The sequence below is a fragment of the Rhea americana genome, unplaced genomic scaffold (genome assembly GCF_003343005.1).
Source record: "Rhea americana isolate MKP2758 unplaced genomic scaffold, rheAme1 scaffold_21, whole genome shotgun sequence".
Classification (NCBI taxonomy): Eukaryota; Metazoa; Chordata; class Aves; order Rheiformes; family Rheidae; genus Rhea; species Rhea americana.
The window spans coordinates 5129119-5146702 of NW_028186258.1; the positions used below are offsets into that span (position 1 = coordinate 5129119).

Here is a 17584-nt window from a genome sequence, read left to right on the forward strand (position 1 = left end):
CGGGGCGGGGCGGGGCCGGGCCGAGCCGGGCCGAGCCGAGCCGGGCCGCGACGTCAGCCGCTCCTCGGCCTGTCGCCCTGCCAACTCCTCTCCCTTCCTGCTGCCCCTGGGGATGAAAGTCCTGCCAGACGCAGCCTGAAGACCTTGACGTTTGCAGCTGGTGGGGGGAGGACGGACAGTGCCAGCTCACTGGGTGCTGATGTTTCTTTAAAACACCCTGCGGGCAAATTCAGGCTTAATAAATAGCCTCCCTCTATCATAATCCCCACCACCACCCACTCTAACTTCACTATCTATTGACTTTTCACTTTTAAAGCAGGTACCGACATTCACTTGGCACAGCTCCTGTCCCAACAAAGTCACTGTGATCCTGTTGCACCTAGCCAGGCTTTAATTATGATACAAAAAGAAAGCGCACGCTTCCCTGAACCATAAACAAGCTCCAAGAGTCTCTGGACACATAAAAATAGGCAAAGAAATACTGAACATAACGGAACAAGTTTGGAAAAAGAGCAAATTTGCTCCGCTTGGCAAAGGCCTGACTTTCAGGTGCCTACTTATACAACAAAGCTACTTTGTCCTTGTTACATACTGTTTGCTATTCAATACCAATATCCTTAATGGAACTGCACAGCACACTGAGTTCTGAGTATGTAATATRTAAATAACAGATCAGTTCTGGCAGCTCCCTCTTTAATAAGTGTGCCTTCGATTATAAGGGCAGGAGACATAATTACAAACTAACCAGCAAAGCTGAATAGCTGAAACCTCTCACAGCTATAAACCACACTGAGATTTCAATTCTYCAAAACTGGTAGATGGTTTCTTTATGGTGGTCTTGGAAACACTCAGATCATTTCAGAAAAAAACAGACCATGGCAACAACACRCACAAAGAAGACACCTAAATATTTCCTGCATGCATTTGTACAGGAGAGCTCTCACAGCCACGTACACGRGGACAGTTAATGCAGACTGTTGACTGTGCAAGAAATACACATGCATTTTATAAAATCTAGGGCCTCAACTGAGACTACAGCAAAGACTCTACTGATTTTGCTCTGCTGCCTCCAACTACCCACCCCCCCGGAGCTCTGCACTGACGAGCAGTTTTGGACACTGCACATACCAAGAGATGGCAGCATTTCTCTTCCCACTGGCCCGCACCTTCCTGAGGAAAGGAGGAAAAGGTTGAACRTGCAACTGCCACCCCCTATTCAAATTTCAGTAGTGGCTGGCTAGCACTTAGGYATTATTACCTCTTTATGTAGGATTTTACAGGCTGCATGCTGAGGTTTATACTACGTTCCACTAAGCAAGAACCTCTTCAGTAACACAAACACCACACGTCACTACCAAAACTACAGAGCTACTTAAAACAAAAACTCCTCGCGACAGCTTTGCAGCAGGCCAGATCAGGGTCTGAAAGGCAGGGATTGAAGCTTGGAGACGAGGCCACCCGGGTGAGGAAGGCGGCTGTTACTCCCACCCTGGGGCACCTCTCAGAGGTAGGGCAACGTTTGCTGAGCAAGGCTGCCGCTTGGCGCCGAGGAGGGCCTACGCTTTCACGTTTTTAATATCAAGCAGTACGTACTAACAACAACAGCGTGACTCTTCAAGAAAAGAATATCGTTCTCTCCGAATACTGCTACAAGGCGGATAACAAGCTACCCAACGACACCAGAAAAGACCCAACTAAGCGGGCTCTGCCACCACACCGCCGGGGCCGCCATGTCGCTCCCTCCTCCTCAGCCTCCCTGTGGGGAGCGCACCCCGCCCCCGCTGCTCGACCCGGCCCCGCCAGGTAGCCACGCCCAGCGGCGCCACGTGCCCCSCGGGCTGACTCCCTATTGGGCGAGGCGGGGCGCGAGGCGGCGGCCGCAGTATAAAGTGCAGCGAGGGGGAGGGGGCCGCCCTCTTTGTCTGCGCCGCGGGCGGAGGTGAGCGCGGGCGGTGGGCGAGCAGAGGCGGCGGCGGGCGAGCGAGCCGGGCAGCGCTGATGCCTTTTGACACGTGTTAGACTGCTGACATGCATGAAGCAAACCCACTCCTGAGCGCCCAGGCCGCTCCGGCCTCGCGGGGCGGCTACGTTGCGCGGCGTCTGTAACCTTTCCTTCCCACCGTGTCTTACAGGCTGCGAGGCGACCGGCGGCGCTGGGACGGCGGCGGGGAGCGGCCTGGCGAATAAAAGCTGTGTGCGCCTTGCAAACGTGTGCGGCTGCTTCTTGTGCGCCCGTAGTTTMCCCCCGGCCCCTCCGCACTGCCTTTGACCCGGCGGGGCGCCCCGCCCGCGGCGCCGCTGGCCAAGCTGCAGTGCCAGAGCGAAGCGCTTGTTCATAACTGGGGCCGCTCGGCACCACCCGGGCGGCGCTTTTAAAAGCAAGTCACAGGCCCTGTCGGCGCGGCTGCGTCCCCGCTGCTGAGGGGGAAGCTGGCGGCGGCCGCACAAAATGGCGCCCGCCGGGGGCTGGGCCCTGAGGCGGTGGCGCGGGAGCCTGCGGAGACGTTCGGCCCGAGAGGTACGGGACGAGGGTAACGCTGGGGTAAGAGGGGATCAGCGCTACTGGGGCGAGGAAACAACTGCGGCTTTCYGTGTAGGAACGTGCAGCATGACTGAAAGGGGCCTGCCCCCGGCATTGGTGCTGCTGAAGCAGGCTTCGGTTTGTAAAAATGATCTAGAAAGTAAGGACTGATGATTACGGTCCAGGAATTGGTGCCTAGCTGTCGCTAAATTTACYTGGTTTCCCTGCTTACTGGGTGGAAGGGATGTTATAAGCAGGGGAAACACGCTCTTCTCCAGGCAGGTATTGGGGTGCTTTGCAGGAAACCATGAAAAATAAGCATCTCTAGCAAAACAGGAGTTTGAAGACAGTGATTCTAGTCACAGGCATGTAAAGGACTTTGACCTTCCATTCACAGCTGTTTCAACTGCTCTTGATGATGTCCTGCAGGCAGGGGAACTGTAAAATAATTACATCYGAGGAACACTGAGCATTGGACATGAACAAGTAGCAGCTGAGTCTGCAAAGGTTAAGATGAGAACTTTTTCTTGGGGAGGGGGAGGTATAAATAGATTCTTAGAGGGGTTTTAACCACCAAACCTAGTTCTGTGAGTAGTGCAAGCCACCCCAGTTCTTGGATTCCTGGGTTTTCAGGGTTCTTACAGGCTTAAATACATGTATTTAATGTATGTTTTTTCTGTTAATGRTAATTGTTCCAGTGAACAGCTAGTACATAATAGATAGTGTGGCACACAGACGAAGGCTTAGGTTACATACAGTCAAGCAGAAGCATGTGGATGAACAACCAGCAAGTAGCAAAGTGTACACTTACTGTACTCTATGGGAAAAGACTGTCAAGATACACTGAGCTTCTGTTCACTATAGTGGGATAGAACTACATTATCTAAAGCGTTCACTTCCAACACTAGAACAATCTTAGAATCTCTTAATCCTAAAACTAGGACCATAACCATGTAGTAAAACTGAGGTACGTCAAAAATGAAGACCTGAAAAACCTTACTGTACACTAAGTCATCTTGGTGGCTTTTCTAAGGAAGCTTTGTAAACAACTTGCAGAAGATGGAGGCTTAACATTACATAGAAATTTAAATTGGATTTGAATAATTATTTCACATGGGATAAATTTATTTAATAAAACAAAGCAAGCAGATTGTAGTTACCCACAGTTTATGAAGTGCAATGTGACAATCTTGTGTAATAAGTCTAAATCTGTTTACACATTAGTGCATCTAGTCCTTTGACTTTAGTTATTGCACATAGAAATTAAATCATATAAAAAGACCTGCRTACAAGACATGCAGAGTTCATGAAAGGCAAATAATGCCTACACAATCAGCAAAATCCAGAATATACACAGCCTGGAATGGTCAAGGAGGAGTTCAGGTAACAAATATAACCTACTAATATTTCAATTAAAGGTAAACAAAATAGGTGTTCAAATATAGAATTAATTTTAAATATATTAAATGCTAGATTTCTTTTATGTTTCAGGCAAGGTGCTGTTTAAAAAACCTTCAATATAATAGCTTCATTTAGAGATGGTAAATCATCATTACACATGGAAATTTTGATTTACATCAAATGTGACAACACAACATACAAAAGAGTTCTTAAAAAATTACTTTTAAAAAGAAAACAAATTATGTTATAAAAGGAGAGTCAAAACTCACCTTCTCTGTAAACTAAAACATTTTCTGACATCCATGAACAGTTGGCAACACTGAGTATCAGAAAAATGTTACACATGTTAAATAGCAGATATGTAGTGGTCAAATCTTAAATTTAATGCATACATTTAGTCTTGAATTATAGCAGATAGAAATAAAAGGCATTTTTCTCCTCCCCCTTTAGTTTTGGCCATTAATTAGCAGAAAGTCTTTAATTATATCACCACCAGCTTATGATCAGCTTGTATAACTGCAAATGCTTGAATTCCTATTTCACAAACTCCCAAGAAACCAATGCATAGGGGTCAAAATCTTTCAGTTACAGCTCTGTTTTCACAAACATCAAGTGATTTGAGGTCAGTGCAATTGTATGGCTGTAACAGATGAGAGTTTGGTCCCATGCTTTGCATGTAAACACAGTGCAATGGAAGAGACTCACAGCAACAAATCTAGTAAAAAAAAAAAAAGTTTCATTGTAGCAAGAGGCTCTATACACAATAGGGTAACTAAGTACTTCTGGTCATGTGCAGTATTAGACATATGTGTGTGCTCATGTCTTTAAACATTCAGAAGAAATCATGAACCATGGTGATTGTACCTCACTATAAGGCGGCTTGCTATAGTTTGGTCTCATGGCTTTAACCACCAATTCATCTCCTCAGTTATAAAAATCTGAGAGTTCCCACCTTTGCTGATAGTTGTGTGTTTTATGGCTACTTGCTTCCCCAAAAAAGCACAAGTTCCATATGAAAAAAGCAGTATGTATATATACCACATTGAATCACAATATTACCTATACATCCAATTTACATTCTTTTCTCCTGAAAGCATTTCATATTTCGATCGCTTGACACAAGCTATTGACTGCAGAAGTGAAAGAACATAAAACAGTTCATTCTACACCTCCAACTGCCTGAGAAAGAAAAAAATTATTCTTCCAGTTTTATAAATTCATTCCTTACTTAGGATTTTTTCCATTTGGCATGCAGTTCCTTTGCTGCCAAACAACCTTTCAAGGCTATAATGCACGTTAGCATAGCATAAAAACATTAGCTGAACAGAGTTTTGTCATCAAGCTCCTTGATCTATTACAGTTAAGATTTTTTCCTCCTCCTCTCCACCCCAAAGAACAGGTCATTTTAGCCTCCAAGTTAAAATCCTGACAGCAGCAAAATAAATCAACTGCTAAATGGAATGAAACTTCATCTAGCTGAAGTACACAGGAACAATAACCAGGCAAGTGAGCACAAAGGTATGGGTTATAGGCAGTCCTTAGGGGGAGGATGAGGGGAAGAGGGGGGAGAAAAAATAAAAGTGGCACAAGTTAAGGATGAGAACTACAGCACAGTTTATAAAACCATGAGAATAAATTTTATAATACTGTAAACTGCAAGAATCTTCACATGTCATGGTTGATCAGGGGCCTCCATGGTCGGATCTTTAGGAGGGCATGTAGAAGAGCGGGGATCCATGGCTGAGTGCATTAAAGGAATATAAACATCGTCCATGTTTGGCATGACAAAGATTTTCTGTGAAAAAGATGGAGTTAAAGTTATTTTTCATATGCCATTTCAAAACTTTCCGACTTTCCAACTGGTTCAATTAAACATAAGACTTCTTGATAAATGATTCTTTCCCAGAGTTCATTACTGAACTGTATTGAAGCTTTACAGTGTCCGCTAACTACAGCCATTTAGTTGTGTTACAGCTGTAGATGAAGCTCAGAAATAAGATCTCCGCACATTCCATTAACCTGAAATAGCACTACAAGAAACACCTACCTTTCTTACTCTGCTGCTGTCTTTCTCAGCTCTTTTGTGCATAGAAGTGGTTTTTGATTTCTGCTCAAGTGTTTTCCTGTCCTACAAATATTTGTAAATTTGGGGGCTTTTTTCCTATTTTGCATTAGGGAGTTTTTCTAAAAATAGTAAGGGAGGTCTTACTGCTTAATCTATACTTAATTTTAGGAAAACAGTTTGATCCTCTACCACCTGCAAACAGCTAGGACCAGACTTTTGTTTAAGTACATTCTGACATGGCGTCCATTTTAACAGATGGTGTTTTCAGCTCTAAATCATTTTGACAGAAACAAACCAGATTTCTATCCAGCTCTACACAGGGTATTGGGACTATCCTAGAAGTCAGTGTCAGCTGAATTTAAGATGCATTCTACTGAACAGGAGCAGTAGAAAATTAGGACATGGGGGGGGGGGAACCCACACCAAACTTTTTTTTTTTTAAACAAACAAAAATAAAAATGTTATTAAGGAAGCATACCTGAAACTCTTGTTCCAGTTTCTTCTCTATCCAGTCAGTTACATGAACTAGAGTCACTTCTCTCTCACCAAGCTTTGGACGAGCTTTTAGCTCCAGGTAGGGAGGTCTTCGAAAGCCATACCTTAAGAAAGCACGCAGGAAGGGCTTTATTACAAACACTCCAGCCAAACATGTACTTGAATGTGTTAACTGTTAAATGTTCTCTTAATAGTTCATACTGCACCTTTTCCAAAACCCATTTCAGCTGCATTTTACCTTTTCCTTGGTTGTAATCCCCCAGATAGCACATAGCCAGAACACTCCACAATTAGGCAGTAAGTTCCTCTTACCATACTCTGTCWGTAGGTGGAGGTGGAATGTTAATTGCTAATGTTCCTCTGCACTCCTGTACTTCAACTGTTAGCAACAATGGAGTATTGGAGACCTCTTCAATTTTCTTCTTAATAAACTCAGTCTCTGTTGCTTTCTGAAAGTATTTTGACTTAGTAATTTTATCCACAATTCTCATGATCTTACTTGTCCGATGTCCTCCAACATACCTATTGTTAGAGAACAGGAAAAAGTGTATCAAGGTAATTTTCTTAAACCTATTGTTTGCTAAGTCTAATGACTTGATAGAAAAACCTTGGGAGAGTTTTTGATATGAAATTCTGTAAACTAAACACAGATGCATATCGATATGTCTAAGTAGCATCTCTCCATGCCTAATACACAGCAGCAGCACTGTCAGCTACGAGTGTCTGGCACCAATTCTGTCCGATCTGAACACTCCTCCTTCCCAGATGGCACTGGAAACATGATTTTTTTTTTTTTAGTCACTAATACGCCTATGTGATTCAACAGTAAGCTGGCATGAGAAATACCCATTTGTTTGTTACCATTCAAACAAAATTGTCAAGAGATCGATGCACTGAGACATATGCACATATCTTAAGTGAAGAAGGCCCAATCATCATGTCTGATCTATTTAACATGGTGTCCAATAACAAGATTTTCATTTTGTTTTAAGCTGCATTTACAATGAGTGGGAAAAGTTGTTCGAAAAGATGAGGAAGGTGATTTTGGTAATGGGTGGAATGACATTCCAGAAATGGGTAACTACGCCAGCAAAAAGAGGCCACTTCTCCTGGCAAGTGTCAGACGGTGCCTCAGCTTTTAAAACAGATACTTTAAGGAGTCAAAATGTCTCTTTTCACATCTATCMTATTTAGGAAACATACCCTATAAGAATAGCATATTTGGTATTTCCACACACTATAAATGCCTGATTGGGGCTTTTGATGTTACACAGCAGAGCTGGCCTTGCTAAAGAAATCACATTTTGCTATCTTGCAAAAATTGATGGTCATACAGCCTTTGAGACCTTTCTCTCTAGTAACCAGAAAAGACAAGCTCCTTAGCTGATATTAAACAAGTGTATTAATTTCAACTTTTGCATTTATGTTAGCTGTATCATTACCCAGACAAAATAGTTACTCTCTCATCAGGTCCTAGAGTGGTAGAAATGCAGGTTTTTGAAAAGCACAAGAAAAATATTTTACTTAAAAATTTCTTTCTCTCTTTGTCCTCTTGATAAAAAGAGTAATTTATAAGATCTATATATATTTTTAAAAGATATACAATAAATCTATTGAAATAATTCCAGCAATTCATCACATAGTTTTCAAAAGGTTTTAGGAGCAAAACTCCAAGGAAACTCCCTAAAACATCTGGAATACATCATGAGACCTTTAGGTATATTCACTGTAAAATCACCGAGATGTGTTTGGACATAGGAAACATTGTGGTTGTCTGACACACTTAAGGCTAACTATAGATATCTCACTGCATGGCAAAATCTCAGTCAGCTGTAAAAAGAAAAGGTCACAGAACAGCAGCCAAAACATGGAATGACGTGGCAAAACTGACTTGTAAGAAAATTCCTTTAGAATTCTCCTTGTGCATCATCAGAGGGCAGTGTTACATAGCTCAGATGCTCAAAACCTTTTCAAGAGGAAAAACAACACTAAGAAGGCCTGGCTTAAATAAYGGATGTTTGACATTTCCTTAAAGAAAAGGATGCACTGGAAATAAGGGATCAGCAGGATCAGTACATGTATCCACTGTGTACAAGCAGTGTAGTTCACTATCCAAAGATGCGTTTAGAAATCTTTATGTCATCCTGCAATCTTGTACCCTGTCTAACACTGGTATGCTTTACTATTAAGAACAGCAGTCTAAACACTGTGTTTCACACAAAATTCAACAAAATTCTGTTCTTGGCTCTGCTACCATGCAAGATGTGCTGGGGAAGCAGCTGGAAGCAGGAGGGAGAAAAGGGGGGGAAGGGGAGCGGGAGAGAGAATTAACAACACACACTACATAGGCACCTTACCCTTCTGCTCCTGGAGTCAGCTGCTTCTCTCCTGCCAACTCAGGAGCATCATCCTCTTCTGAAGACCCAGCACTGGAGGATTCCTCATCGCTGTCTGCAAGACAATACACCCTTGGCCTGAAACTGAAAGAATGCAATTTCCAGGTCAAATGCAACATTCTTAAATAGCTATTCACCATGCACACCTTTTTAGCTGCCATTACACATATTTCTATTTGAGATTCTGAAATGTCCCCTCCCTTCTTTTAAGCTCTCAATCTTAGAGAATAAAACAGAAGACATGTTGAAGCTGGTATCATTAATACCTAGCTTTAAAATAGAAAATTGTTTTTCACCTGTGGAGTGGAATACTGCATGAATATTCTACATGCCATCAGACTGARTGGGAAATTGGTTTGAGATTTGTTTGAAAGCATCTCTGTTGCTGCCCGTGGCTTTCTGAGAAGTTTGATTAAGATGTAGGCTGGACAGGTTTTTTCATCTTTAAAACTATGGCAAAGCTGAGTTTTTAAATGGGAAGGTGAGAACTACAATTCTGTCTTGTACTAAATGCCAACATAGGACCCCATTAATGTTTGTGTGCAAGAAAAGTGAACRAGTTTAATGTAAACACAGCCAAGATCAGAATTCCCAGACTTCCAACTAATATAATTATTTGAACTTGAAACTGATGCATTTTGGATCCACTTTGCACCAATAATGCACATCTACATTGTCAAAGGAGTMTAGTCTTAATGAGGGCTCGCTAACCAGAGTCCAGTCGAAGGCAAAGCAATGTAGGTTTGAYGCTGTCAACTCACTTAATCCCAGAATTGCTCTGGGACGCTATCTGAGGTCATTATACTCCATATAATTATCTTCACAGCACTTTTAGCCCAAGCTAATAAACTCCACTTGGTCTGCTCACACCCATGCACAATTTCTGTGTCATGGACATACCTCAAGCAATAACAACACACGCAAAGTACAAGAAAATCAGATCTTTACGGTCTCTCTGAAAAGCAAATGCTCGATACCAATACTGGCTACGCTGTCTCGAACTAGTGATTCACACTGCTGTAACTYTGGAGCCTGTCCTTACACAGATTCACGCAGAAAAAAAAGGGAGAATTCTGTTAATAGAAAAAGTATGATGTTACCCTGGGAAGTAATATTTCTTAGACATTGTGTAGAGATCCTTTCATCCCATACTAGTCTGAGATATGCTCTCCTTTTGGTATCTTTGCTGGAAATATTCCTTTCCCCTACCAAACTGATAGGGAAATCGTCCCTCAGGCTTGTGAAGTTCTAAGCTCTTCTGTCACAGTGACTGATGTTCACAGTGTTTAAGTTATTTTTTTCCTGAGAAAAGCTCAAGATAAAATAAGGCAAACAGCATCATGAGGAGAGTAGGGGAAAAGTGAAATAGTAAGAATAAAACCAAACAAGTGCTGCTCTCAGAGAGAATACAATATATTACATGGCAGCAASTAATTCTAGATTGAGCTTTAGAAAATTTTATGTACACCATCACAGAAAAGCATTCAAATCTTTTCAGCAGATTAACATTAGGGAAGGATACAGCAAATAYACTTCAATATTAGCAGATCTGTACCTAATGCAATAAATTGAARTGGCTGCACAAGCTCCAGAAGCTCACAGTCTTGGCCATGGGGACTCCACCCAGACCTCCAATTCTCTACAGCTTGCCCAGAACACACGGTTTTGGCACGTGTGCATGTATGTGTGCTTGGAGATCTGAAGCATTTACTAACATCACACAGGGCACAGACTGAGGCTACTGTCTGCTATTCTGTACATAGCAGAAACTCTTAGTTGCTGTGTAAAGTCCTAATTCAAAAGGACAGTTCAAGTACAGCACACCAGTGCACAGCACTCTTTCCTAACTGCCTGAACAAGGGCAGTAATCCCACGACCTCGCTACACTGAAGAATTTGCTACTCAAGCTATGAAATCAGAGACTTATAAACCTCTTCCTCCTATCCAGAGATGCATTTCATAACAGCAGAATAGTGAAAGAGCACTTCAACTGGATCCACCTTCCCAAGGAAGAGAGGTAGAGAAAGAAAAAAAGTAACGTCACTGGCCCAAGTAGGAGTGCTGGAGCTAATTTCTCTAGTAGAAGTTCACATTTTTAGGTCAGATTCAAACTACACATTTTCTACCTGGATTTAACCTCACTTCACTTCCCTGTGTGTCAGAGCATCCTGTAKGAAGCACAGTCAGTGCATTTGTAAGGCTAAAGTGTCACTTTCCTGAAAAAAAAATCAGTTTTGTTAAGTAATAAGATCCCCTAAAATGACTCCACAAGCATGTATCTACTGGCTCAGACCACAAGATCTCCTTGCATTAAACAAAGCAACAATAAATAAGCTTTAGTGAGTTTTCCGTGGATCTCTGCGCACAATGGAAGGCTTATAAGACACAAACATTGGCTAAAAAACACTTCGGAGCTGCAGTATTGTTCCTGAGCTATTACACAATATTTTATGTATTTTGTATTATGTAGTTTGTTTTTACATAGTACAGTAGAGCAGAAAGGGCGGATGGGATAAGAAACTGCAAGGCATTGCTAGTTTTGAGTTAGCTTGCTTTTATCTGCCTGATCTCTGGTATGTTGAGACCTGCTACTGAATTTATTTTTATAAAATTAGCTATTACATAGARTTCTCTCCCTGTGGTTTCTTTGCATTTTCCCGTGAATGCATGAAAGAGAGACAATAATCACACTGTATTCCAGCACACTTCAGTTCTACTTTAAATAATAATATAGCAGGAATTATAAAACGGACTGCAATACTGAACAACCTATCTCGCTTTATATTGACAATATACAAGTGCAATTAAAAAGCAGTGCTGTTTCTCCCACCCTCTCCCTTCCAGGTAAGGAAAATGCCTTTCTTGAAAATGAAGTTTCTTGAAACTCATGAAATACATGAGTTTGTGRATATTGCATCTTAAGAGCCAGTTTTGCTCTACGCTCTTTAGTGGTAGAAATGAGCATAAGCAATCAACATCTACTGTATGATTTTTTTAATTATTATTAAGACACCAATGAATAGTGTCTGCATGGTTTACAAAGACAATATGATTTTGGATTCAAGTGCACGCAGAATAGTTCTATATTTGTCATAGTAATTGATAATTAGAAGAGCCATGAAAATGAATGGAGTGAGTACACATGAATCAAGCTTTTCTATACTTGTCAGAAAAAAATCTTTAAGTTTTTTGTATAAATCTATTGTATTCAAGAAAAAAAATCAAAATTAACAAGAATAAAAACTTCAAGCAAACCTGAATATATTAGGCTGTTCTTTTGGTAAAAATGGACATATGATACCCAGTCCTGAGCATTCAGARCATAAGAGCCATGTGCAGGGAGCAATATAGTTTCAGTTAACGGTTGTACTTTCAAATAACTGGTTGCCTAGTTACAGGCATTAACATTTGCTTTGCTAGGGGCCTACTGCTGAGCTAAAAATCAAACTGATTTTTTAAATATGAAATGAATGCATTCACTAATTATTTTTGAGGTCCTTCGTTCACTGGAAAAGTRTAAACATACACAAAGAAAACCGTAGGGATAGGAGAATAAAGAAACAAAAATTCTGTTTGTACAGATCTTTCTTTCTTTATCCCTCACGTTTGGTGGACAATGTAAAAGGGTTTTCCTTAAAAAGCTCCTTTAATACTTAGGATCACAGCTATCAATGCTATTGATGCAAACTCAGAAATAATTATTTCAATCATTGCCAATGAGAAGAGAATCTAGGCTGCTGATTTTAAAGTCTCCAAAATTCTTCCAGTCCATTAGATCATTTACATCTATTTCATTTTCACAACCRCATTATGATTTAGTGCTGTTATAAGAATTACTTCAAGAGATCAGACTTAAAGAATATTTTCTTATTTGTTGGMAGTGGATATGCACTAAATCAGGGACCACCCACTATTCAGGGTTTGCAAATTTCTCAGTAGCTATTTCAACAGTCTGCTTTCTGTTGTTGGAAGGGAAAACAGCTGTTTTGAAATACAAAAGTTCTAGGCTCATCATGATTGCTTAATGTTGACCTTGACTGCAGAATGACTAACTCAGGACATGTTTGATTTAGGGATGTTCTTGGCTCTTGAGGATGCTGGGACTCAAGTTGCAAAGCCCTTGGGCAGTTTGCAACAGCAGCGGAGGAGGTATGTGAGCTTGGCCTCTTTCAGCTACCCACGAAGCTTGCTTCCTTTTCTGATAGGTAGTAAAAGAAAAACCACTGAACAGYTCCACACAGCACAAATAGAATCAGCACTCCACAGCTACTGGGATAGATATTTGACAAATACCACTCAGCAGGTTAATACAAATCCACAGACTGATGAAACTCAAAGGACATTATAAAAATGAGTGAGAGCTTTTCCCAGTATCAAAACTTGTTTGACTGCACCACTGCAATATCTTACCCTTCTCTGCCAATCTCTCCAACTTTCAGTGCTTCACCAAGAGGTTCTTTGCCCAGTTTGGTCAAGTTCATTTTGGTCTCCAGGGTCATTAGAAAAGACCCATTATAGGACATTTCCAAATCAATCCAAAGTCCTAGAATTAACAATAAATATGTGATGCCAGTTTTTTTTTTTTTTAAAAAAAAAGTCACAATCACTTTATTTTAATAACAAGACAAAAATATATTAAAAAAACTATACATCACACCTTAAAAGAAAAAAAAAGGAAAATTACATTTTTACCAATTACGTTGTTAGCTTACTGAAAATCAAAAGCTTACCAAAGCAAAGTTTTCTGTTCATATTAAACTTATAAACCAAAGTTCAGTGTTGGGAAATTAAAGTCAGAGTAAAAGACAAATCAGCCTAGCATAGCTAATATTCTAATAAATAAATAAATAAATTTGATTTGTGCACACCRCAACTGTTTAATGAGATCTGAATCAAGACTAAGCAGATGGAGCAGCATTTTGTAATTAAGTGAACTGTCTGATTCTCTAAGCAAACCTGTAACAAGAACACTCCTCTATTTATTGTTCAAATGAAGCAAAACTGGAAATCCCTGAGCAAGACCTCTTTTTTACATCACAACTTGCAGTCCATTTCTGCTTTCAACCACAGCTTATTGAACAAATACGAAAATGTTCACTCCAGTAACTCAGCTACAGGCATTCTTCTGCTTATGACTCAGAAGAAATAGGGTCATTACTGACAACAATTCTAGGTGTGTCGTGCTTAAGTTGCATTTTAAATCCTATTGTCTAGGCAGAATATTCACTTATCACAGTCACCAGAAGACTTGTCTGGGGAATAATTACAAGATTAGGTCCAGCCTCTCCAATTCAACCAGTAACCCCGCTGAGTAAAAAAAGCTATAGGGTACTTGTTAACAGAGATTAGAAACATATTGATGCCACTAAGCATAGATTTCCTATCTTCCTTTTCCAGACACTGCAGCTGAACACAATATGCCCAGCAGCGAGACAGTGCATCCATGCAGGCACTCGACTTATCTGGGAGCAAGTAATGGCACCTACTCTTCAGTTCTGATTGATCTACAAAAGATACCATTTTCCAGTTAAAGAATAGCAGTTTTCTTTTCTGCAAGAATTTGACAGAAAATGCCACTGTCCCCAGTTCTACCTGTTTGTCCCAACAGACAGACTCAGCTCCCAAAGACCAGGCCGCTCACACAGTCAACCCACCATCAGCTGATGCACTGGAAACAGTACTGAAGGCAAGCTGCTTTTTTACTAACCCAAATTATTCTTTTCCATCATCCAGGCTTTAATGCTGTACCAAACCAAAAAACACGAACTCAAACACAAGCTTACATTCCACCCCCCCCTCCAATGACGTAGTACTAAGATCATCAGAAACAAGAAAAAAAGCTAAGCAGAYCTTTTACAGGGCCAGTGAGTCAGCATGTTTCAAACTTCAATGCTATTTTAACGGCAGATCAAATTAAATAAAGGAAACCATTAAACCAGATTATTGAGAGAGGATATTCTTTCTGGCCAGGAAACGTTCATACACTTTTTTCTGGGGAGGAAAGAACAGGAGGAGGAGGAAGGGGGAAGAGCTGGGCAGATGGTGCAATTTATTCGCTGGTTCCCCAGCCTTGACAGAAGTACAGTAAATACTAGAGCATATGCTGTCACCCAAATAGAACTGTACTAACAGAAACAGGATTTTTTTTGTAAATACTGTAACATCTCTACTTACTTATAGTACCCATATATTTTTTTTTCTTGTAATCAAGCACTGATAGCAAAGCATGTATGTTCACAGGATGAAAGAAGCAGAGAAGTTCTTTACATGGAGAATGGGCCATATTTTCATATTTCACATTGTCAAATGACAAGGATTACAAATTCTGCCATAAACGTTTGCTTGTCACTGTTAATCTGAACAAGGCCCTGAAGGCGTTAGCTGTGCCTGCCGGTGCTATAAGTAATTAAGAAGTGAAGCAAAACATTCAGCAATCTCCTAAATCCCATCTCATGACTTAGAACTGCAGTCCTCAGTTACAACCCAAATTATTAGAACTGAAACAAAGGAATTCAAACAATGTCTAAATCTGTTTGACTTGGATAAACCTCTACAAAAAGCTTAACCCAAACAAAACCCGATATCCTAAGGAAGCTGATACAATTTTGCTGCTTTTTGATTTAATCAGTTGGCTATAGCAGATACACATTTATTTATTTGATTCTGTGCAAGCATTATGGTAAAGTCCTAGAGAGTTTTATGCTGCATGTATGTACAACAGCTGTCATCTTGCAGTCTGTGGCCAGGCATCTTGACTGTTCCCTCCAGGATTAAGCCAAGGAAGCCAGGGTTTACCAACCCACTTTCTTCTGTGGGAAATATAGGATCTAAATCTTTCATCTACTTTTGCTAGAGTCCTTTGCATCTTTGCCAGGGAAGATGCAAATCCAATTCAGTCAGATGCTCAAATTGAAGCATAGTTCCTTTCCAATTCCTCCTTTGACTAACTTGAAGTAATATTAGACCATGTATTTCTAAAATAAAAATGTAGATCACAAATAGAGCTTTTCCTCTTCAGTGATGGGAAAGATGCAGTAATGATGCTTTAGACACCACACAAATGTCACAAATATAATATCTGGATAGCATGCATTTAAATTTTTTTAAATATTTTGTATTTTTGGCCTATAAATTTGGTTTAGAGGAGTCTGGCAATTCATTTTATTTCAAAGATGTTCTGACTGACTATTTCAAAAGAGCACTTGGCACCACTGCTAGTAACAAAAGCTGCTGAAAGAATCAAGCGAGTTTTGCTGCAAATCAATTTAAGATTACTGTAAACAAGTTTACCACTGCTCTGATGCAACAACAGTACTTTGACTGCAGAAGGCTGCTGCAGCAGAACCGATCACTTCGGATGCTAGTTCAACTGTACAAAATCTCTCTTAATAAAAATGACTGCAGGGAGAAATACACCCCCGATACACAGCTACTGTATGGCTCTTCTCAGTAGCATTTGGCAGTCAATAACTAAAGACATTACTCCTAAGGCAGAGGAAGATGGAAACATTTATTTGTTTTGGTTCAATATTCCTGCAATATGGCACAATGCAAAGGAAAAACACTCTGATACAGATTCGTAAGATTGTTTAAAAAAAACCTATCAAAACACTTGGCATTTTATTTTGTTTTCAGCAAATAAAAAGTTTCTACAAGTGGTAAAGCCATTCTGTAACTAAGAACACTGGAGAATGTTGCAAGCAACACGGAGAACCTGTTCTCCCACAGAAGTGTCTTACAAGAAGCAGCAATACATTCCAGTTCCCTGAATACCGATTGCTTATTCTGCCCATCAAATTTCTGTTTCTCTCAAAAGACATTTTGTTCTTAGTGACAACTAAACAATTCACTCTTTTCTATCAAGCTTTTTTATAAAGCTGTGAAAAAATACTTCTAAGAAGTTGAGAGAGAGTAAAGCAGCCAGTGTTTCATAGATGATAACAATAAGAGTTGCAAATCTCAGGTGAGATAAGGACAAACAATAGCATCTGCATTCAACAGRCAGCATTAGTCAACATGTGTTTTCATATGTCCATGAGAATTTTAATGATTCCCAGAAGCCTATTTTGTTCACACTTCCACAAAGGGAAAAGTTAGAGCCTATCAACCTTCTCATGCTTTTTAGATTTGAGAACCACAACACTTTTAGTATTACTGATGATGGTTATTTAGTTCCTTCTAAATCTTGTGCACCTGATACGCTCACAAAGGTCTGATGGTAATTATTCATCACAGCTACAGAACAGCAGTGTAAGAGTGGCAGACAAGTGAGTCTTGTATCAAAATTACACTTAAATAAAACTGGAAAAGCCAAACTATTAACAGGTGCAAAGATGAAATCTGAGTTGCTTCTAGGCAGAAGCAGCCTAGTTAGCTACTATTGTRTACAACTGAAATCTATTACAAATTCTCCAACTTGACCTTTAAGAATAGCGCGAGGAACTAAGATGCTGCAGAGACAAATCATCCAGGGATCAGAAACCCTGCAAAGCCCCACCAAGTTTAGCACTGAAATTTCCTCCAAACAGCACTGCAGAAAAGGACACAATCCCTGACTGTGTTCAATACCCTTCTGCTCCGAGAAGATGGCACATGAAGAAACACTAGCTCTCCTGTTCCTCACTAGAAGCAGTATGCAAAGGAGAGCTGGTGAAGATTGATCCCCTTATGATKTGCTTAATGAAAGCTAAAATGCAAAGCACTTAA

General features: G+C 40.4%; 1 protein-coding gene, 1 long non-coding RNA gene and 2 other non-coding genes across 6 annotated transcripts in view; 3 read left to right on the forward strand and 1 right to left on the reverse strand.

The window, feature by feature from the left end:
• Positions 1-1890: 1890 nt before the first annotated feature.
• LOC146596081 (uncharacterized) lies at positions 1891-2208 on the forward strand. Its single transcript, XR_014895809.1, has 2 exons — positions 1891-2014; positions 2133-2208. It is a non-coding gene; the product is annotated as an uncharacterized LOC146596081 (long non-coding RNA).
• Positions 1993-2055, forward strand: LOC146596082 (small nucleolar RNA SNORD104). Its single transcript, XR_014895827.1, has one exon. It is a non-coding gene; the product is annotated as a small nucleolar RNA SNORD104 (small nucleolar RNA).
• Positions 2209-2256: 48 nt separating the features above from the next.
• Positions 2257-2391, forward strand: LOC146596083 (small nucleolar RNA SNORA76). Its single transcript, XR_014895829.1, has one exon. It is a non-coding gene; the product is annotated as a small nucleolar RNA SNORA76 (small nucleolar RNA).
• A 1234-nt stretch (positions 2392-3625) lies between these two features.
• The window catches only part of TEX2 (testis expressed 2), a 58919-nt gene continuing 44960 nt past the window's right edge, over positions 3626-17584 (reverse strand). For all 3 annotated transcript variants that reach the window (XM_085304661.1, XM_085304664.1, XM_085304663.1), the window contains exons 8-12: positions 13289-13421; positions 8840-8962; positions 6795-7004; positions 6466-6586; positions 3626-5717 (exon numbers count right to left, since the gene is read on the reverse strand). In XM_085304661.1, coding sequence (XP_085160787.1) covers positions 5595-5717; positions 6466-6586; positions 6795-7004; positions 8840-8962; positions 13289-13421 — 710 coding nt within the window. In that variant the 3' untranslated portion in view covers positions 3626-5594. The remainder of the gene's footprint in view (positions 5718-6465; positions 6587-6794; positions 7005-8839; positions 8963-13288; positions 13422-17584) is intronic.